Here is a 24,186-nt window from a genome sequence, read left to right on the forward strand (position 1 = left end):
TTGATAAATTTAAACTTTATATTTATAACCAATCAGAGCTCAACAGTGATCCACTAATGAAGGTTGAGCGTCTCACCTGAGCGTGCTTGTTTGATGCTGACAGGCTGGAATCCTCCGTTCAGCACAGACGAGTCGATGATGTCAGAGTGAAAGCGCCGATGAGTTTTGCGGTACACAAGCAGTGCCACGATAGAAGAGACAATCAGACACATGACCACCGCCATGATGATACCCACGTACAGCGCCACCTCATCTCCACCCGGCGCAGCTGCACAACAGACAAACACAGGTTACGGTCAGAATGAAGACTAGCCTATACATACTGCATACTATGTACAATGTTCCCTCTAATGGCAAGCTCACACTACATGATTGAAAGACTAGACGAATCACTGTGTTGCTCACACTACGCAACAAGATTTCTTCTCATCTGTCGCCGTCTTGTCATAGCTAAATTACAGCGATTATAGGCCATATCTTCAAGCATGGACGATCAACTGGCCCTTCAATTGATCTGTGCAGTTATTTTATCTGAAAGAAAGAAGAAATCACGACAAAAGAGAATATGGCAGAAACAATGGCTTGGAAGACGTGGAAGACGTGGACAACAAGGACTGTCAGTACTGCAGAAAGAGTTGGAAGTAATTAAACGGTACAATGAAACATGGTACTATATACACAATCTATGCATTTGTTAAATTTATTTCTAGTTAGTTGATTTGATTAATTTGTGGCTTTTCGTTCCTGTTCATAAAGATGCATGATAAGAGTGTTTATATCATCTGCACTGTGATTGGCTGGATTAGTTCCACCTTGTCATTGTGTCGCTCACATTACGAGATCATGTGGCGATAATATCAAACAGGTTTGAAAATGTCGTAGCGTCTGTGATAGCTTGAGACAGGTTCGGATCACGTTGCTGACCTGCTCATACTTAACGAGCTTCGGCAACCACAATGAGCACCGATTTGGTCACGATCCGGGGGTTTTGTCACAGACTATGGAAATCTGTCCGCGACCGCAAAATACAGCCAAAAATCCTGTAGTGTGAGCCTGGCTTAAGCTGTGCGCGTTACGACCGTGCAGAAGAAATAATATGCCGCGCACAGGACAGACGCAAAAAACATAGTTTGGAAAGCCATTTGATTGAATTCAATGCAAAATAATTGCAATGCTCGGGTAAAACGCTATAGAGTTGGTGTCGCTATAGAGTTAGAACCGGTGAATGCGGTTTACAGGTTTCATAGAAAGAGAATGATGTGCAACAAATGAGTCGCTGTAGAGATCAAATACTTTAATGGTTGCGGACGAAATAGCTCGAACCAAAGAGCCAACGCAAACACAATGACGTGAAATAAAACGTCATCCTGTTTGAAAGAAGAGTGGCTTGATTAAGTGCTGGAAATAGCGGATGATGGGCACAGTATGGTAACAAAACTTAGTCACACACGGGTGTAGTAGTGTACAAACTCTAAACTCCGATAACTATATACGAATTCAAATGTTCACGTTTTTTGAAAATATTTAGCTTACAGATCTCAGTTTAAATGCTTCAATTTGTTTTCTGTTCTATTCTATTATATCAGTTTAAATGTTTCAGTTTGTTTTTATAATAATTGACCTCAAAAAGGGAATTCATGAGCAATATCTGCTTCATTTTTTCATATAATATTATGATATAATTGTTCAACTATAAAATTATACTAAAATAACACTGTTTCACCTACCATTTTTAACACAGCATATACTGCAGTATTCGGATTAAAATGACAAATCATTATAGCAATATGGGTTAAAGGTCATGTCTGAGAATGGCCTTTAAAACAACGGCATTAATCAGTATATAAACCCCCTGCATCAATCATTAGAAGTTTTCACAGTAAGAGAGAGAAAATTAGACCGCCAACTGCAGGAAGATGAAAAAACACCCTGAAAATAGACAGTCAGACTGCCAGAGAACAGAATCCAAGTCCTTTAATTTAATGAGGCTATAAATTATTACATGCCATATTGCTCATCTTCCATGAAATCAGCCTCAATTCTTCAGCAGACTGAAGGAGAACAATAGTGACATGTTCATCCGACTTCTTTTCCTGTGGATTCTCTCTCTCTATACATGTGTGTGTGTGTGTTTCTGAATTTGTGTATGTGGAGATTAAAAGGGGATCAGGGCCAAAATGAAACCACGGCTCTGAAACATCAAAGAGAGAAGCAGACAAAATCGTCACAGTCTCTGATGTTTAAAGTGTGTGTGTAAATGTGTGCTTAAATCCCCTCTTCCGTATCTATTGGCTTTGTAAAGCACAACCTGGTGCTCATCAATCATTAGTCGCAGCGAGACTGCAACAAAGGTACACAGATTAAAACTCCACTCATGCTTCAGACATCTGACTTGTCAGGCTGGCATTAACAGCAGCATGTCTTAAAGACAGACTAGGCACAGGGTTATGAATATTCATTAGGATCCTTCACAGACTTAAGCCTATTGGTTAGACCACACTGATCCATCTTACCAGCAGAGGGCGCCAAAATGATGTAAAAATACTTAGTTAAGTAAAATTTATTTGGTAGAGCTTTTTCAAAACAGTGTTACAGTAAAGCATGAAATTAATGTTTATAATATCTTAATATCTTGATGCCTTATAGTTGTATTTAGCAGATTAGAGCTGGGCGATAATATAGCTTCATTTTGTGACGATACAAGTAATCAAGCCGTTGAGATTTTTATATAGTATATATTGCTTGCATAGAAAAAGTTGAACATACTTTATTTATGCAACTTTATATAATATTATACAGTTGACATTTTTTGACTATATAAATATGTACATAGTTCACATTTATAAATATAAACACAGTTCACATTTTTGCGACAATATCATGCAACCAAAATATATGGCTTATTTTATATATATATATTTACTATAATATAAATTTAGTATATATGCATTTACTATTTGTTTGCAAATACTAAATATATAACAATTATATAATATAGATAATAAAGTGGGAATATATGAAATATACACAATATAATAATACAGGTACTATATAATATAGATTTTAACAACAATAAATACTTAGTATTTATGCATGTAATATTTGTTTGCTGACACTGAAAATATAACATAATTATAATATAGATAATATATAATACAGAATTTTAATTTTTTTGAAGAAATTGGCTGTGTACAATGTCCAGGATGTGTTAGACTGCTGTGGATGGTAGCCAGAACCGCATTATTTGAGAAATCATTCTTGTTTGTAACACAAACAAGTTACACATTAAAGTTTAATATTTATGGTTATAGGTTTATTCAAATTGTATGAGCAATAATGTATGAGCAACTTAGTAAATGTAAAATAACTAGTCTACCCAGTAAATCCCACAAACTTTGATAGTGAATTGAAATTCTTATTCTGTGTGTGTGTTTACAGTATGAAACTCAAAGCAGCCGCTGAAGTCTGTGTCACAGCGGGCGGGCGCTCTAAACACAGTGCTGCACACGCAACCTCTCATCATCTCTCGTTATTTCCTTGTTTTTCCTCAGTGACCTTAGTATCATCTCTCCCCTGCAGTATTGATTTGCTTACACCCATAATTAATTTACAATTAGTGGCAAAAATTTATCACAGCTGTGTCCTAATGACTAATATTATTCGATTACTGACTGTAACCAAACATGATTGTCATTAGTTATTTATCTCATTAACCATTAAGCGCTCATCTCTCTGTGTGTGTGTGTGTGTGTGTGTGTGAGTGTGTAATTCTGATATGCAATGGACAAATTATACAATGACTTTCATGCAGAGTCGACTTTGTTAAAGGAATTTCTATACACATAATTATTAATATAATTTCTATGTACTTACATTGATGTTTGTCATGTGCAACCTAAATTGCCACCCAAATCACATAAACTAAAGTTAAAATGAAAACTAAAAATGAAAACTAATTCTAAAAATGAATTCTACAAAAGTATCTAAAATTGAAAAACAATGAATGAATTAATTAATTACAATTTATTGCGTAATGAAAATTAACATACGGTGCACAGTATACATACTGTATAGTGCAGAAAAACGAAATATTAGTATGTTAGTATGCTACACCAAACAGCCATAAAAGTGCACTTATTTGCCAAGACATTTCTCATTTTCATTTAGTTTAACTTGTAGTACTAAAACAACTAAATAAATAAAAACACTATATACATACTATAAACATTTTTTTAAATAACAATGACAAAAACACATAAAATGACTAAAACCTCAAATTTAAAATAATCTCTAAAATCTAAAAATAAATCAATAATAAATTAAATCCATTTTAAAAATGAACAAAAAATGGACAAATTATACAATGACTTTCATGCAGAGTCGACTTTGTTAAAGGAATTTCTATACACATAATTATTAATATAATTTCTATGTACTTACATTGATGTTTGTCATGTGCAACCTAAATTGCCACCCAAATCAGTTAACAAAAGATTTTAAAACAAAAACTGAAGTTTACATAGTTCCACTTGTTAACATTAGTTAATTACACTAGTTATCATGAACTAATGATGAAAAATACTTTTTAAGCATTAATTTCACCATTTACAAATAGATGATTAAAATCAAAAGTTGTATTTTTATTAACCAATGCCAATAAGGATTAATAACAGATTTGGAGAAATGTAGCATTCCATCCCTTGCTCACCAGTGGATCCTCTGCAGTGAATGAGTGCCGTCAGAATGAGAGTCCAAACAGCTGATAAAAACATCACAATAATCCACAAGTAATCCACAATCTAATCTAATACAATCTGAGTTATATTAAATAATGTCCAGGCTAATCCATGCTTTATAATGGGAGAGGATGATAGCCCAAAATTGTCGCACGCACATCCAGCGGATGACGTAGGATGTAGGCAAACACGGTGACAAACGTGGAAGCTCAGAGGAGAGAGCAAAAAACACCAGTCACGAATTAGTAGTACAAAACGAGGAGTTGTAAAGAAAAATGTCAGAGGACTTCGATATAAGCTAAGAGGACACTGGTTCCCTTTTAGTCAGTCACTCCGAGTCCGGCGATGCTTATACGGCCTGTGGAGAAGCTGCCTCCGCCTTACACACTATGGCGTTACTGCAGGTTCATCAGGCCAAGGCACTGAGGGACCTGCACGGGGGTGGTCATGATCCGGAAGTTCTGAAAGAGTTCCGAACCGCTACTGACCTCGCGCTCCAAGTGACGAAGGTCACCGCGAGTTCTCTGGGTCGTGCGATGTTCACACTTGTGGTCCGGGAGCGCCATTTCTGGCTGTGTCTGGTTGATATGAGGGGCGCTGACAAAGTTCGGTTCCTCTTTGGCGATGCGGTCGAGAGCTTGGCCCAGCAGCTCTCGGCTGCACAGAAGCAGACTGAGGCGGGTCGTCACACCCTGCCCCGGCAGGCAGCTGCTGCCTCCACCCGTCCGCAGCGCCCCAGCCTGCTCATCGCCGAGGGCGGCCCCCTGCATCCGTCCCTGCTCCCGCGCTGCATGCACAGTAGCCTCCAGCAAGCGACACCGTGGAGCTGGGCGTAGGCAGGCCGCCCCACCCGTCCAGGCCCCCGTCAAACCTGGCGGTGAGCGAAAGAGAAAGAGGCCCCGGGATGGGTGACCCAGAAAGGGAGGAAGCTGCTCTTTGGGGGATGGTGAAGGCACCTCTCCCTCCCCCGGAGGAGGGCCGGGTGGAGAATCTGGAAAATCTCAACGAGAGAGCGTTTTTCTCTGTCTCTTCGTCCCAGGAGGGCATGGAGTGTCGCAGACGGCCCAACCTCACTCATCTTCCTCCTTCGCCAGCCGGCAGCAGCGGGTGGTTCGAGAGCATCAACAAGAGCCCTACTCACGCACCCTCTGCCAAACTGTGGAACCAGTTAAGCATTGCACCGCACACTCAGACCCCTCTTCGGTCCGCTCACAAGCTGCCCGAATTGGGTCCCTGCGTTCCACCTTGCTGCCCCACTGCGGGTACGGCGGTGGTTCTGCTGGTCCTGCTTGCACGGTGTCTGGGTGCCTGGCTAGCGCTACCCAACCCGTCTCGTTGGCTTCTGCAGACCATCAGCCTCAGCTAAAGCAGACTGAGGCGGGTCGTCACACCCTGCCCCGGCAGGCAGCTGCTGCCTCCACCCGTCCGCAGCGCCCCAGCCTGCTCATCGCCGAGGGCGGCCCCCTGCATCCGTCCCTGCTCCCGCGCTGCATGCACAGTAGCCTCCAGCAAGCGACACCGTGGAGCTGGGCGTAGGCAGGCCGCCCCACCCGTCCAGGCCCCCGTCAAACCTGGCGGTGAGCGAAAGAGAAAGAGGCCCCGGGATGGGTGACCCAGAAAGGGAGGAAGCTGCTCTTTGGGGGATGGTGAAGGCACCTCTCCCTCCCCCGGAGGAGGGCCGGGTGGAGAATCTGGAAAATCTCAACGAGAGAGCGTTTTTCTCTGTCTCTTCGTCCCAGGAGGGCATGGAGTGTCGCAGACGGCCCAACCTCACTCATCTTCCTCCTTCGCCAGCCGGCAGCAGCGGGTGGTTCGAGAGCATCAACAAGAGCCCTACTCACGCACCCTCTGCCAAACTGTGGAACCAGTTAAGCATTGCACCGCACACTCAGACCCCTCTTCGGTCCGCTCACAAGCTGCCCGAATTGGGTCCCTGCGTTCCACCTTGCTGCCCCACTGCGGGTACGGCGGTGGTTCTGCTGGTCCTGCTTGCACGGTGTCTGGGTGCCTGGCTAGCGCTACCCAACCCGTCTCGTTGGCTTCTGCAGACCATCAGCCTCAGCTATGCGATTCAGTTCGCCCGGCATCCCCCCAAGTTCAGTGGCATTCGCTTCACGACAGTGAAGGCGGCCGATGCTCCTGTCTTGCTTGCGGAGATCGCAGTCCTACTGGCGAAGGATGCGATAGAGCCGGTCCCTCCAGCCGATTTGAATAAAGAGCTTTACAGCCCTTACTTCATTGTACCTAAGAAAGGCGGTTGGTTACGACCAATCTTGGATCTGCATGTCTTGTACCGGGCCCTTCGCCGGTTACCATTCAAAATGTTGGCACAGAAACGCATCTTTGAGTGCATCCGTCCCCGAGATTGGTTTGCAGCGATCGAAGGATGAGCATATCAGTACGAGGTCCTGCCCTCTGGGCTGTCCCTGTCACCGCGTGTCTTCACGTAAATTGCGGAGGCAGCCCTTGTTCCCCTGAGAGGACAGGGCGTTCGCATTCCCAACTACCTCAACGACTGGCTCATACTAGCTCAGTCTCAGCATCTGTTGTGTGCACACAGGGACTTGGTGCTTTCGCACCTCTGCAGAGTCGACTTTGTTAAAGGAATTTCTATACACATAATTATTAATATAATTTCTATGTACTTACATTGATGTTTGTCATGTGCAACCTAAATTGCCACCCAAATCAGTTAACAAAAGATTTTAAAACAAAAACTGAAGTTTACATAGTTCCACTTGTTAACATTAGTTAATTACACTAGTTATCATGAACTAATGATGAAAAATACTTTTTAAGCATTAATTTCACCATTTACAAATAGATGATTAAAATCAAAAGTTGTATTTTTATTAACCAATGCCAATAAGGATTAATAACAGATTTGGAGAAATGTAGCATTCCATCCCTTGCTCACCAGTGGATCCTCTGCAGTGAATGAGTGCCGTCAGAATGAGAGTCCAAACAGCTGATAAAAACATCACAATAATCCACAAGTAATCCACAATCTAATCTAATACAATCTGAGTTATATTAAATAATGTCCAGGCTAATCCATGCTTTATAATGGGAGAGGATGATAGCCCAAAATTGTCGCACGCACATCCAGCGGATGACGTAGGATGTAGGCAAACACGGTGACAAACGTGGAAGCTCAGAGGAGAGAGCAAAAAACACCAATCACGAATTAGTAGTACAAAACGAGGAGTTGTAAAGAAAAATGTCAGAGGACTTCGATATAAGCTAAGAGGACACTGGTTCCCTTTTAGTCAGTCACTCCGAGTCCGGCGATGCTTATACGGCCTGTGGAGAAGCTGCCTCCGCCTTACACACTATGGCGTTACTGCAGGTTCATCAGGCCAAGGCACTGAGGGACCTGCACGGGGGTGGTCATGATCCGGAAGTTCTGAAAGAGTTCCGAACCGCTACTGACCTCGCGCTCCAAGTGACGAAGGTCACCGCGAGTTCTCTGGGTCGTGCGATGTTCACACTTGTGGTCCGGGAGCGCCATTTCTGGCTGTGTCTGGTTGATATGAGGGGCGCTGACAAAGTTCGGTTCCTCTTTGGCGATGCGGTCGAGAGCTTGGCCCAGCAGCTCTCGGCTGCACAGAAGCAGACTGAGGCGGGTCGTCACACCCTGCCCCGGCAGGCAGCTGCTGCCTCCACCCGTCCGCAGCGCCCCAGCCTGCTCATCGCCGAGGGCGGCCCCCTGCATCCGTCCCTGCTCCCGCGCTGCATGCACAGTAGCCTCCAGCAAGCGACACCGTGGAGCTGGGCGTAGGCAGGCCGCCCCACCCGTCCAGGCCCCCGTCAAACCTGGCGGTGAGCGAAAGAGAAAGAGGCCCCGGGATGGGTGACCCAGAAAGGGAGGAAGCTGCTCTTTGGGGGATGGTGAAGGCACCTCTCCCTCCCCCGGAGGAGGGCCGGGTGGAGAATCTGGAAAATCTCAACGAGAGAGCGTTTTTCTCTGTCTCTTCGTCCCAGGAGGGCATGGAGTGTCGCAGACGGCCCAACCTCACTCATCTTCCTCCTTCGCCAGCCGGCAGCAGCGGGTGGTTCGAGAGCATCAACAAGAGCCCTACTCACGCACCCTCTGCCAAACTGTGGAACCAGTTAAGCATTGCACCGCACACTCAGACCCCTCTTCGGTCCGCTCACAAGCTGCCCGAATTGGGTCCCTGCGTTCCACCTTGCTGCCCCACTGCGGGTACGGCGGTGGTTCTGCTGGTCCTGCTTGCACGGTGTCTGGGTGCCTGGCTAGCGCTACCCAACCCGTCTCGTTGGCTTCTGCAGACCATCAGCCTCAGCTATGCGATTCAGTTCGCCCGGCATCCCCCCAAGTTCAGTGGCATTCGCTTCACGACAGTGAAGGCGGCCGATGCTCCTGTCTTGCTTGCGGAGATCGCAGTCCTACTGGCGAAGGATGCGATAGAGCCGGTCCCTCCAGCCGATTTGAATAAAGAGCTTTACAGCCCTTACTTCATTGTACCTAAGAAAGGCGGTTGGTTACGACCAATCTTGGATCTGCATGTCTTGTACCGGGCCCTTCGCCGGTTACCATTCAAAATGTTGGCACAGAAACGCATCTTTGAGTGCATCCGTCCCCGAGATTGGTTTGCAGCGATCGACCTGAAGGATGCATACTTTCATGTGTCGATCCTTCCGCGCCAAAGACCATTTCTGCGGATCGCGTTCGAAGGATGAGCATATCCCTCTGGGCTGTCCCTGTCGCCCTTTGTCTTCACGTAAGTTGCGGAGGTAGCCCTTGTTTCTCTGAGAGAACAGGGCGTTTACATTCCCAACTACCTCAACGACTGCCTCATCCTAGCTCAGTCTCAGCATCAGTTGTGTGCACACAGGGACTTGGTGTTTTCGCACCTCAGCCGGTTGGGCCTTCAGGTCAACTGGGAAAAGAGCAAACTCTCCCCGACGCAGAGGATCTCTTTTCTCGGTATGGAGTTGGGTTCGGTCGAACAGACAGCACGCCTCACAGAGGAACGTGCGCGGTCGGTGCTGACCTGCTTGAATTCGTTCAAGGGCAGGACAGCGGTCCCACTGAAACTATTTCAGAGGCTCCTGGGGCATATGGCAGCTGCAGCGGCACTTGCACCACTAGGGCTATTGCACATGAGACCGCTTCAGCACTGGCTTCATGGCCGAGTCCCGAGGTGGGCGTGGCAGCACAGCACTCACCGGGTCCAAGAAGGTTTGGCCAGTCACCAAACCTTCACCTCATGGTCAGACCTTACGTTCCTCCGGGCAGGAGTGCCCCTAGAACAAGTCTCCAGGCATGCTGTGGTTTACACGGATGCCTCGACCACCGGCTGGTGGGCACAATGGGCACGCAGTGTCAGGGGTATGGACGGACCCCAACTGCACTTGCATATCAATTGCCTAGAGTTGTTAGCAGTGCGCATTGTCTTGAACCATCTCAAAGGGTGCTTACGAGGCAAGCACGTGCTGGTCCGAACGGACAATACGGCGACTGTTGCGTACATCAACCGACATGGTGGTCTGCGCTCCTGTCACATGTCGCAACTTGCCCGCCACCTCCTCCTTTGGAGTCAGAAGGTTCTGAGGTCCCTTCATGCCATTCACATTCCGGGTCTGCTCAACGGTACGGCCGACGAGCTGTCACGAGCTACGCTCCCGGGAGAATGGAGACTCCATCCCCAGAAGGTCCAGCTGTTTTGGAGACGTTTCGGAGCCGCTCAGGTAGTCCTGTTTGCCTCTACAGAAACCTCTCACTGCCAGTTGTTCTACTCCCTGACCGAGGGAACACTCGGCATGGACTCACTGGCACATAGCTGGACGCGGGGCCTGCGCAAGTATGCGTTTCCCCCAGTGAGCCTTCTCGCACAGACGCTGTGCAAGGTCAGGGAGGACGAGGAGCAGGTCCTGCGTGTGGCGCCGTATTGGCCCACTCGAACCTGGTTCCCCGAACTGATGCTCCTCGCGACATTCCTCTGAGGAAGGATCTACTGATTTAGAGACGGGGCCCTCTGTGGCACCCGCGTCCAGACCTCTGGAAACTTCATGTCTGGTCCCTGGACGGGACCCGGAGGTTCTTGGTGACCTACCCCAAGAGGTAGTTGACACCATCACTTTGGCGAGAGCACCATCTACGAGACACACTTACACCTTGAAGTGGAACCTGTTCGTCGAGTGGTGTTCTTCTTGTCGGGAAAAACCCCGGAGATGCCGATCAGGGTCGTGCTTTCCTTTTTGCAGCAAGGGTTGGAGCGAAGGCTGTCTCCCTCCACCCTTAAAGTCTATGTCGCTGCAATTGCTGCTAACCATGACCCCGTGGAAGGGAAGTCGGTAGGGAAGCATGATTTGGTCATCAGGTTCCTTAGGGGGCGAGAAGGTTTAATCCTCCCCGGCCCTCCCCGGGTATCTCTTGGGACCTGTCTCTAGTGCTCACAGCACTACAGCAGGGCCCATTTGAGCCTTTGCAGTCAGTCGAGCTAAAGTTTCTTTCAATGAAAACTCTGCTCCTGCTTGCACTGGCCTCCTTCAAGAGGGTAGGGGACCTGCACGCATTTTCGGTCGATGATTCGTGCCTAGAGTTTGGGCCGGCTGACTCCCAGGTAGTCCTAAGGCCCCGGCCCGGCCATGTGCCCAAGGTTCCCACTACTCCCTTCAGGGATCAGGTGGTGAGCCTGCAAGCACTGCCCCGGAGGACGCAGACCCAGCCGTAGCTTTGCTCTGTCCCGTCCGAGCCTTGAGATGCTACATAGATCGGACACAAAGCTTTAGGACCTCAGACCAGCTCTTTGTCTATTATGGAGGCCGGCAGAAGGGGAATGCCGTCTCTAAGCAGAGGATGGCCCACTGGATTGTGGATGCCATCACCCTGGCTTATCAGGCACAGGGTGTGCCCTGCCCGCTCAGGTTGCGAGCTCACTCTACTAGGAGTGTTGCATCCTCCTGGGCGCTGGCTCGTGGCACCTCGCTGACAGATATTTGTAGAGCTCCGGGATGGGCGACCCCCAACACGTTCGCTAGATTCTATAGCCTTCGTGTGGAGCCGGTATCCTCCTGTGTTCTCACCTCAAACGGGAAGAGGCGCTGAGAGGCCCCGGTTTATTGTCGGCTTGCTAAAACTGCTCCAGAGTGCCCGTACTGTAGGCCCTCTCGAGCTCCTCCGTCCCCTCGGCAGCCAGACATGGCGGAATGTCCAGCACCAGGCCCTCACTCGCTGAATCCGTAAGAACTGGTAGAGGGCTGGGTTCCATATGTAGAGGCCTAAGTGGTCTCATATGTGTAAAGTCCACGGTATAGCCTCAGAGCCCGTGTTTGCCCGACAGACTTCTGCCATTTCCATGAGGGTTACAATCACCTCTAATCTTCCATATGCACCTAAACGGATGTCATATGTGTAAGTGCTTCTGAAACCTCCTTTGGGAAGGATGGGGCTTCCACGACGTTCTTGTTCCAAGTGGAATGGGTAAGTTTTTCCAGTGTTATCCAATCTCACTGAGTGGGTAATGCTATGACAACAGTGACTGGTCTTCTTGTTGCGAGCCCCAGCCTACACCACAAAGGGGCGCCGGCAGCTCGCACAGGACATTGTAAGGGGCAGGATCCATGGTACTTTGGTAGGGATCCGAATTCGTCGGTCAGCGACGTGACTCGGAGTGCCCGACTGAAAGGGAACGTCTCGGTTACGTATGTAACCCTCGTTCCCTGAAGGAGGGAATGGAGACGTCACGTCCCGTCGCCACGGCTTGCTGTACCACCGCTGAGCGGCCGGGTCACCGGCTCGGCTCCTCAGCGAAAACCTGGTATGCGTTGCACCGGCTGCCTTTTATGCTCACGCTGTTATCAGCAACAGCTGGATGCAATCATCGCATGTTTAGTTTACACTCGAAGTGGATTGGTCTCTCTAAGCGAGATCCCAATTCGTCGGTCACCGACGTGACGTCTCTGTTCCCTCCTTCAGGGAACGAGGGTTACATAAGTAACCGAGACGTTTTCCTTTTAGTGTAAACAAAACTTGTTTCTTGCGAGACTAGCATATTCTCACCGGAGCTTATGCTACGCCTACGTCATCCGCTGGACGCTACTCTCTCATGAACGCACGTACGACAGTTAGGGAAGCTAGAGATTAAGATTTATAAAGTTGTAAATAAGGATTTTTTTTCTTACATAAACGCATTGCCGCATTGCTTCTTTATTAAACACCCAGAGCCGTGTGGACGTCTTTTATAATGGATGGGTGCAATTTTTGGACTTCAAATTTTCAAATTTTGTCCACCCCCATTATAAAGCATGGGTTAGCCTGGACATTATTTAATATAACTCCGATTGTATTCGTCTGAAACAAGAATGTCATATACAGCTAGGATGGCTTGAAGGTGAGTAAATCATGGGGTAATTTTCATTTTTGGGTGAACTATGCCTTTCACCACTAGGACCTTCTTGTAAAGTGTTTCACCATGCCTTTGTGTGTGTTTGAGTGTTTAGACACGTGCCCGTCCATGTCTGAATATGCATACGTGAGTGTATGCAGCAGAAAGGTTGTTTCTATGCAGGAGCACAGTTGACTTATAAACACTATTGATTGTATGAAGGAAGTGATTAAAGTGGAAGGACAGTGTGCAGATGCTGAGGGGGGTTAATGAGGGGAAGGAAGTTTGATTGTCTGGCAACCTGTCCGACCCATGAGTCTGCTGGCGGAAGAGCCTTCTGCTGATCAGATTCCCTCTGCATCGATCCACAGGGGTTTTACTGAGCGCACAGACTCAGACTGATAACACACATACACAGAAAGTTAAAAGTCTCATCTTCTTAGTAGAGTGCAGTATCTCTCATTTGCAACCTTACAAAAAAAGAAATCCATATGTCCAATATCCATATATTTCGGTATATACACTACTGTTCAAATGTTTGGGGTCAGTCAATTTTTTTTTAAAGAAATTAATACTTTGATTACAACTGTTTTCTACATTGATAATCAGAAATGTTTAATGAGCAGTAAATCAGCATATTATTTCTGAAGGATCATGTGTCACTGAAGACTGGAGAAATGATGCTGAAAATTCAGCTTTGATCACAGGAATAAATTACATTTTAAAATATATTCAAATAGAAAAGAGTTATTTTAAATTGTTATATTATTTCACAATATTACTGTTTTTACAGCATTTTTGATCAAGTAAATGCAGCCTTGGTGAGCAGAAAAAAATCTTCTTATAGACCCCAAACTTTTGATATTAGAAACTGAAAAAACTTACTGCTTATTTTTTATCTGTCGAAAGGACTGAAAGCATTAAATTATCTATAAATGTTTTAAAAATTAACCAGTGATGGATATAAATACAAAAGCTATTTAGTAATTAAAAAGTATTCAATTAATGATGCTACTCCTTTGATGTTCACAATTTTTTTTTTATGAACTGGGTTAATATCATTATATTAATTATTTACATTTACATGTTTTCATTTAATAGACACTTTTATTCAAAGTAACTTACAAATGAGAATTATATGAGCAAGCAATTCAAGGGGGAAAACAATTCTACACTACCGCATTTTAATAAATGCCAGCGTAAAACAACACAATTTTTTGAGTTAACTAAACTAAAACCATAAGAAAAATGTTCCTTGAAATAAAATAAACCAGAAATGAAAATATTTTTAAAAAGTATTTTATTTCAAAGATTTTCAGTTTAACTTGATGTACTAAAATATTAAAAAATTAAATAAATATGAATAAAAACTACATAGACAATAATGACTAAAACTCACAATACAATTTCTAAAACTTTCAGTAAATTAACTATGTACACTAATTAGAAGCTAGTTAGTCAGTCAAGTTCTCCAAGAAGAAATGTGAGGGCTGGGTTCCATATGTAGAGGCCTAAGTGGTCTCATATGTGTAAAGTCCACGGTATAGCCTCAGAGCCCGTGTTTGCCCGACAGACTTCTGCCATTTCCATGAGGGTTACAATCACCTCTAATCTTCCATATGCACCTAAACGGATGTCATATGTGTAAGTGCTTCTGAAACCTCCTTTGGGAAGGATGGGGCTTCCACGACGTTCTTGTTCCAAGTGGAACGGGTACGTTTTCCCAGTGTTATCCAATCTCACTGAGTAGGTAATGCTATGACAACAGTGACTGGTCTTCTTGTTGCGAGCCCCAGCCTACACCACAAAGGGGCGCAGGCAGCTCGCACAGGACATTGTAAGGGGCAGCATCCATGGTACTTTGGTAGGGATCCGAATTCGTCGGTCAGCGACGTGACTCGGAGTGCCCGACTGAAAGGGAACGTCTCGGTTACGTATGTAACCCTCGTTCCCTGAAGGAGGGAACGGAGACGTCACGTCCTGTCGCCATGGCTGCTGTACCACCGCTGAGTGGCTGGGTCACTGGCTCGGCTCCTCAGCGAAAACCTGGTATGCGTTGCACCGGCTGCCTTTTATGCTCACGCTGTTATCAGCAACAGCTGGATGCAATCATCGCATGTTTAGTTTACACTCGAAGTGGATTGGTCTCTCTAAGCGAGATCCCAATTCGTCGGTCACCGACGTGACGTCTCTGTTCCCTCCTTCAGGGAACGAGGGTTACATAAGTAACCGAGACGTTTTCCTTTTAGTGTAAACAAAACTTGTTTCTTGCGAGACTAGCATATTCTCACCGGAGCTTATGCTACGCCTACGTCATCCGCTGGACGCTACTCTCTCATGAACGCACGTACGACAGTTAGGGAAGCTAGAGATTAAGATTTATAAAGTTGTAAATAAGGATTTTTTTTCTTACATAAACGCATTGCTTCAGAAGGTCTTTATTAAACACCCAGAGCCGTGTGGACGTCTTTTATAATGGATGGGTGCAATTTTTGGACTTCAAATTTTGGGCTACCATCCACCCCCATTATAAAGCATGGGTTAGCCTGGACATTATTTAATATAACTCCGATTGTATTCGTCTGAAACAAGAATGTCATATACAGCTAGGATGGCTTGAAGGTGAGTAAATCATGGGGTAATTTTCATTTTTGGGTGAACTATGCCTTTCACCACTAGGACCTTCTTGTAAAGTGTTTCACCATGCCTTTGTGTGTGTTTGAGTGTTTAGACACGTGCCCGTCCATGTCTGAATATGCATACGTGAGTGTATGCAGCAGAAAGGTTGTTTCTATGCAGGAGCACAGTTGACTTATAAACACTATTGATTGTATGAAGGAAGTGATTAAAGTGGAAGGACAGTGTGCAGATGCTGAGGGGGGTTAATGAGGGGAAGGAAGTTTGATTGTCTGGCAACCTGTCCGACCCATGAGTCTGCTGGCGGAAGAGCCTTCTGCTGATCAGATTCCCTCTGCATCGATCCACAGGGGTTTTACTGAGCGCACAGACTCAGACTGATAACACACATACACAGAAAGTTAAAAGTCTCATCTTCTTAGTAGAGTGCAGTATCTCTCATTTGCAACCTTACAAAAAAAGAAATCCATATGTCCAATATCCATATATTTCGGTATATACACTACTGTTCAAATGTTTGGGGTCAGTCAATTTTTTTTTAAAGAAATTAATACTTTGATTACAACTGTTTTCTACATTGATAATCAGAAATGTTTAATGAGCAGTAAATCAGCATATTATTTCTGAAGGATCATGTGTCACTGAAGACTGGAGAAATGATGCTGAAAATTCAGCTTTGATCACAGGAATAAATTACATTTTAAAATATATTCAAATAGAAAAGAGTTATTTTAAATTGTTATATTATTTCACAATATTACTGTTTTTACAGCATTTTTGATCAAGTAAATGCAGCCTTGGTGAGCAGAAAAAAATCTTCTTATAGACCCCAAACTTTTGATATTAGAAACTGAAAAAACTTACTGCTTATTTTTTATCTGTCGAAAGGACTGAAAGCATTAAATTATCTATAAATGTTTTAAAAATTAACCAGTGATGGATATAAATACAAAAGCTATTTAGTAATTAAAAAGTATTCAATTAATGATGCTACTCCTTTGATGTTCACAATTTTTTTTTTATGAACTGGGTTAATATCATTATATTAATTATTTACATTTACATGTTTTCATTTAATAGACACTTTTATTCAAAGTAACTTACAAATGAGAATTATATGAGCAAGCAATTCAAGGGGGAAAACAATTCTACACTACCGCATTTTAATAAATGCCAGCGTAAAACAACACAATTTTTTGAGTTAACTAAACTAAAACCATAAGAAAAATGTTCCTTGAAATAAAATAAACCAGAAATGAAAATATTTTTAAAAAGTATTTTATTTCAAAGATTTTCAGTTTAACTTGATGTACTAAAATATTAAAAAATTAAATAAATATGAATAAAAACTACATAGACAATAATGACTAAAACTCACAATACAATTTCTAAAACTTTCAGTAAATTAACTATGTACACTAATTAGAAGCTAGTTAGTCAGTCAAGTTCTCCAAGAAGAAATGTGTTAAAGAAATGAATTATAATCAACTTTTTTTTTCATCTTTTATGTCATTTTAGATGTAGTCACAATGTATTCTGGGATTGATTGCTCCATGAAAGATAAGGAGATTAAGAGTGGCCATAAAACAAAGAAAAAAATAGTTTTTAGGATCAGCTTTTGTGTCAGAAGCATGACTATGATGCCTGTCTATATAGGCAGCTCAGCAGGTTTTGGAACAGAACCTTAATTTTACAACAGTAAAAATAATACTGTTAGCATCTCCAAGACTTTATGAGCAATATGTTCAGATGACTCAGAAAAGGCTCATTTTTAAATCAATATGCTTTGTAGCACAACATTTCCTGTTGGCTCCAATGTGAAGCATGCCTGCATTTTATCGGAGCGATCTCCTCTGCGTTCTGTCCCTCTTTAACTCTCGCCATCGTATGCCTTGAGTCATTTAAATAATTTCACCCGAGAAACACTCATACAAGCTCTAACACGAGCTTTGATGATAAAAGTGGCAAGCTACTAAACGCAGCCATTAAAATGTATCTGGAAGATTAAACGTTTTCTTTGAACCTGAGCGCGAGTGAAAGAGGGAGGGAGAGCCAGATTGCGGCTGCCGACTACAGAAAATGTTTAATAAATAATACAGCTTCAGGAGAAAAGAGATAACATTGTCCCCTCAAACACACACACACACACACACACACACACACACACACAGAGTTAACAGCACTGAAGCATCACTGATTGTTCAACAGAAGTACAAGCCTAAAATAAAGAGCTAAACCTGAAACATACTCACAGATATGCAAACACCAGAGCTTAGCCAATGCATTGTGTGCACTGTGTACATATTTAACGTGTTTTCGTTGCGGTTACACAACAATGCATGATTGTGTAGCTAAAAGTGTTCTTGCATATGTTTCATTCGAATTTCCAGTGTTGCTATATCAAAAATGCTGCTTGCTAAACTATAAACCAGGGCTATTATAGTTAACTGAAACTAAAAAGGAAATTAAAACCATAAAAAAAACATTTTTGTCACTAGAAATAAAATAAAGGTTAACTGAAATAAAATAATGTTTAAAAACTTTTTTATTTCTCATTTTAATTTAGTTTAACTTGATGTACTAAAATAACCAAAACTGAAATAAAATTAATAAAAACTATATCTGTATATACTATATATCTATATATAACTATATAGATATATACTATATCTATCTATCTATCTATCTATCTATCTATCTATCTATCTATCTATCTATCTATGTATATACTGTATGTATATACAGACACACACACACGCACGCACGCACACACACACACACACATATACTGTATATATACTGTATATATATATATATATATATACAGTATACTAAAAATAACAAAACACATAACATCAAATGCATAATATAAAAATAAAAAACTGATTTAAAATATTATTATTAATAAAATATTAATAAAGTATCACAATAACACTAAAATAACACTTATATGAAGTACTTAATTTAATCTAGTTAAACTATAGTCAAAAATTGACAATTACATTGAAACTATCCAGAGTGACGTAAATTTGCACTAAATTAAATTAAAATATAATTTACATAACTAAATTGAAAAACTATACTAAAACACTAAAAAATATATATGTTATATAATTTACATTTTTTAGTTATGTAAATATATAATTTTATTTAAAAAATTTAATGATTTAGTATTTAGCTAAAAAAGCAATAAAAAATCAAGAAATTATATATTTAAAAAAAAATTATAAAAAAAAATGCACTGCAAGGACTTCTGGGAGCAATATTGAGAAATTACTCAAATTAAACAGTTCAGTTTTTTCAACTGGTTCATTGAAGCAAACAGCAGGAATGAACTGATTTGGTATATTGTATCAGATTTCCCAGCGCTATTCAAGCGCGAGGACAAGTTATTTGCTGTAGCTTACTTAGCTGTAAGATGAAATGAAATGAAATAAAATAAAAAAACTAAATAAAATTAATTAATAAATTAATATAATATTTAAAATAATCCATAAAATAAAACTCAGAAAAAAATATCATACTATCTTTGAAATTATAACTGTATTAAAAAAAACACTCAATTTACAACAGAAACATCATGCAATACATGTATTTGAGCTATGATTGCTTTTTGCAAATAAAAAAAATCATTACATAATAACAAAAAAATGATTGGCTTTGCTTTTTCCTATTATTACCAAATGGCCTTGGCCTTTATGTGGTCTCACCCCTGACTGCACAGACTACCTGTACACCTGCTGATGGGTTACTGTCATGACCTTTACACTCTGCTTTAGAAATGAACCTGCAAACGTCATGTTAACAGCCAGGTAAATAACCACTGGGCCACCAGCCCCGACTCAACTGTTTATCTTCAAACCTGGACCTGAAAGTGCCTTTCATTTTCTCAAAAGTACATCATAAAGAGCAGAAAGACAACATAAAAACAAAGCAGATAAAAGGATGGTAAAATATAGTAAAATCACAGACAAGAAGCAGGCTGACTGATGTTATGACTGATGAGTTGTTTTCATAAAGAACAGAGCCTGTAATGAAAGCCTGAATCATTGTTTGATATTCGCCTCCATTCATCTCTCAGGGTTTCATGTTCATAACAAACATTTCACTTATAATCCAGTTTGAAGAATCGCTAGAACAAGCCAAAGCTCACGTCTGAAGTCAAACCTACAGACGCTCTTAAAGGGCAAACGCTGTGAGGAAGACGCCATCACAGTCTTCATCAGCATATTATCTGCAGAACAAACATTTAAAGCGGATGAGGTACAGTAACGAACACGCAGATTACAGTCTGCCCAACGGTTGCCGCGTCACATTAAACACTACATGAAACGCCATTCACAACGCATTTCACTTCTACAGCGTGACACTGAATATTGAGCCGAAAATAATGCAGGGTGGACATGATTTTACCCACCGGGCTAAATTGTAAGCTAAAATGTTATTTCTGTACTGTTATGTATGTCAGTTTACATGTTTCATTACACACACACACACACACACACACACATACATATATACGTATATACACTCAAACAAAATTATAAACGCAACACTTTTGTTTTTGCCCCCATTTTTCATGAGCTGAACTCAAAGATCTAAGACTTTTTCTATGTACACAAAAGGCCTATTTCTCTCAAATATTGTTCACAAATCTGTCTAAATCTGTGTTAATGAGCACTTCTCCTTTGCCGAGATAATCCATCCACCTCACAGGTGTGGCATATCAAGATGCTGATTAGACAGCATGATTATTGCACAGGTGTGCCTTAGGCTGGCCACAATAAAAGGCCACTCTAAAATGTGCAGTTTTATCACACAGCACATTCAAAATGCCATCAATAAAATGTACCTGTGTTAAAATGGGGGCAAAAACAAAAGTGTTGCGTTTATAATTTTGTTTAGTGTATATGCTTTAAACAGTGAATTTTGATTCCATGTTTTCAATTTAAAATATATATATTTTTAAGTAATGTAATAAATAAAATTATATATACAGTCATGTGAAAAAGTTAGGACACCCTATTTAATTCCATGGTTTTCTGTATCAGGGCATCATAAAAAAAATCTGGTCCTTGGTAGGTCTTAAATTTAGGAAATTAAAACCTCAGATGAACAACAACACATGACATATGATATTGCACTGTGTCATTGTTTATTTAACAAAAATAAAGCCAAGATGGAAAAGCCATGTGTGACAAAGTTAGGACACCCTTACTGTTAAGCAGAAGTTTTGGCAGTTTGCTGGTCTGGAGCCTTCAGGTGTGTGTTAACACAATGCCAAAGAGGAAAGACACCAGCAATGATCTTACATAAGCAATTGTTGATGCCATCAATCAGGGAAGAGTGATATGGCCATTTCCAAACAATTTAAATCCATCATTCTACAATGAGGAAGTTTATTCACAAGTGTAAGACCTTCAAAACAGAGACCAATCCTCCCAGAAGTGGACGTCCCAGGAAATTCACCCCAATAACAGACCATGTAACACTCAGAGAAATGGCAGACAACCCAAGAACTTCACCGCAGACTCTACAGGCCTCAGTTAACATGTTAAATGATAAAGTTCATGAGAGTTAAATTAGAAAAATATGGGACAAGTATGGCATGTTTGGAAGGCTTGCCAGAAGACAGCCTCTTTTCTCTAAAGAAACATGGCAGCACTGTTTAGGTTTGCAAAGTTGCATCTGAACAAACCATAAGACTTCTAGAACAAAGTCCTATGAACAGACAAGATCAAAGTGGAGATATTTGGCCATAATGCACAGTGCCATGTTTGGTGAAAACCTAAACAGCATATCAGCACAAACACCTCATACCAAACGTCACATATGCTGGTGGAGGGCTGATGATTTGGGGCTTGTTTTGTAGCCACAGGAACTGGGTACCTCACAGTCATTGAGTCGACTATGAACTCCTCTGTATACCAAAGTATTCTAGAGTCAAATTTGAGGCCATCCGTCCGACAGCTAAATATTTATATATATATATATATATATATGTATATATGAGCAATATCACAGGAGTAGACACAAGGCAATATATCACAGCATGCCGATATACAATCATATTGCATGGCTACGAGTGTGATATTGCCTTTATACAACAGTTCGACAGCACAAGTGTGTAAATATATTTTAAAAAACAACAGCAGAGTGTCTTTAAAACCCCTCTTTTGTGTGGAACTACTTCCTTCCACCATGGATTCAAATCTCAGTTTTGACAGTTTAACAGCTGGACCCAGGATCCGTTACTAATTCGAAAACATCACTTTAGAACTAGTAACGAAGGAACATTGAGTTGCTTCATTAAAAGTTTATTGTATTACTGTATTAATAGATCATTGTATTATGTGGAGTCCAGTATTATGATAGAGAGATAGACTGAGAGTGTGATTACCTGCATCTGATAACCAACAGCATTCATTCTTCAGCTCAATCTCATATTCACAATAAAACATTAGTCTGAATGTCCGCCTGAGGAAAGCGATATCTTTGTCATACTATCCTTTTCATCTGTTAAGGGTGATTTCCGATGACAGCGCTGCTCACTGCATTTGTTGGCTGTCTTAGAAGCTGTCGTAGAAAGTAAAAATAACTTCCTTGTTTACAACCCTGTTTTAGTCTCTTTCAATATAAAAGTCTTTACTGCTGACTCGTAAAAAGTCTCTTGTCGCCATCTAATTGCAGAACAATGTAACTAAAATCATAAAATATAATGTGATGACATTTTGCCCTCTGCCAAAACTGTTTGCTTTGGAACAAATAATAGATTAATGAGACCAAAGACTGCCCATTAGATCATGTTTTAACCACTATAGAGACATCAGAGCCATCAAATTCGAAAAGATCTGGCCGAGGTGAGGCTGCTCTTAGCAGGTTCATAAGCGCTGAACAGCCGCTGATGCCCTGGTGCTCACATCTCCGAAAACGTCGAAGCAAATTTTCAAATAGATGTTATCTTTATTAACAAACTGCATATCTGAAGTATTAACAACTACATTCATGCCTAAAAAACTATTAAAACTACATTCCATGACACAAAAACAGTACTATTTATAAAATTATAGTGGATTTGGGCATCCACCATGACACTCAATGAGAGAAATACTGCAAGCGGAGTGATACAAATGGTGAAACGGTTGGATGAGGGCCCTGTCCCAAATCGCACCCTAAACCCTTGCGGTCTTCTTCTGAGTCCTCACTTTCGTGATGTAATAATGCCGCTTTGACTGTCGGGTAGAAGTCAGCTGCGGAGCTCGACCCTAGTGTGGGCTTGGCAGAAGTGTGCATCGAGGGTGCATAGCGGCCGCAGAGGGGCCGCACACGAGCACACTTATGAAAGCTAAAAGGACGAATGGGACATCCTACGGTCTAGTCGACTTAACGGACACACGCACAAGGCGGCCATTGTAAGTCCGCAAGACCACGAGTGCACATGAAGTGTGCCATTTGGGACAGGGGTCATTGACGTCTCTGCAGAGCAAAAGTGGGCATTTCTGACATTGTGGGTGTTTTCAAACTGATGGGTGATTCTAAATAATGAAATGAAAATGATCCCCCTTACCTAACCCCACCCCTAAACCTACCGTCACTATGACGTAAGCCAATCAGGTAACATGGTCGAAAAGGCCACGATTTGTTAACTCACATTACTGTCCTGCAGAGACCTATACTTTGTTATTACTAGAATATCTCACTCCTGGAAAAAGCTCTCAGCCAATCTGATTCGAGGACCAGAAAGAACTGTTGTATCAGAGGGAATTTTGATTTTATGTTTAATATATAAAATTCTATATAAGAGTGATTAAAATTTTTGATTGAATTTTGATTTCATGTTTTCAAGTGGACAAGAAATCCATGTTTCATTGATACAGTAAAAAAAAAAAAAATGTAAAAAAAAAAAAGGTAACACTTTACTTGAAGGGGTGTGCATAAGACTGACATGACACCTTCATAATCATGACATGACACATGTCATGAATATGAAGGAGGTTTTATGCATGTTTATGACAACTGTCATTAAGTGTCATTCGCTCAGTTATGCCATTTTTAATGCAAATATGACATTATTTGACCTAACCCTAACCCAACCCTACCCCTACCCTTACCCCTAACCATAGCCCATAACAAAGACATCTCAAACAATGTCATCTTTGCATTAAAAATTACATAACTGAGCGAATGACACTTAATGACAGTTGTCATAAACATGCATAAAAACCCTTCATATTCATGACATGTGTCATGTCATGATTATGTAGGTGTCATGTCATGATTATGTAGGTGTCATGTCATGATTATGTAGGTGTCATGTCATGATTATGTAGGTGTCATGTCATGATTATGTAGGTGTCATGTCATGATTATGTAGGTGTCATGTCATGATTATGTAGGTGTCATGTCATGATTATGTAGGTGTCATGTCATGATTATGTAGGTGTCATGTCATGATTATG

At 42.0% G+C, this 24,186-nt stretch overlaps 1 protein-coding gene across 1 annotated transcript in view; it reads right to left on the bottom strand.

Moving 5' to 3' along the window:
- Positions 1-24,186, bottom strand: part of LOC107564365 (netrin receptor UNC5C-like) — a 228,145-nt gene that overhangs the window by 25,987 nt on the left and 177,972 nt on the right. The window contains exon 10 of the mRNA XM_016249425.1: positions 77-268. Coding sequence (XP_016104911.1) covers positions 77-268 — 192 coding nt within the window. The remainder of the gene's footprint in view (positions 1-76; positions 269-24,186) is intronic.

Source organism: Sinocyclocheilus grahami, unplaced genomic scaffold (assembly GCF_001515645.1).
Source record: "Sinocyclocheilus grahami isolate Dianchi unplaced genomic scaffold, SAMN03320097.WGS_v1.1 scaffold926.1, whole genome shotgun sequence".
NCBI lineage: Eukaryota > Metazoa > Chordata > Actinopteri > Cypriniformes > Cyprinidae > Sinocyclocheilus > Sinocyclocheilus grahami.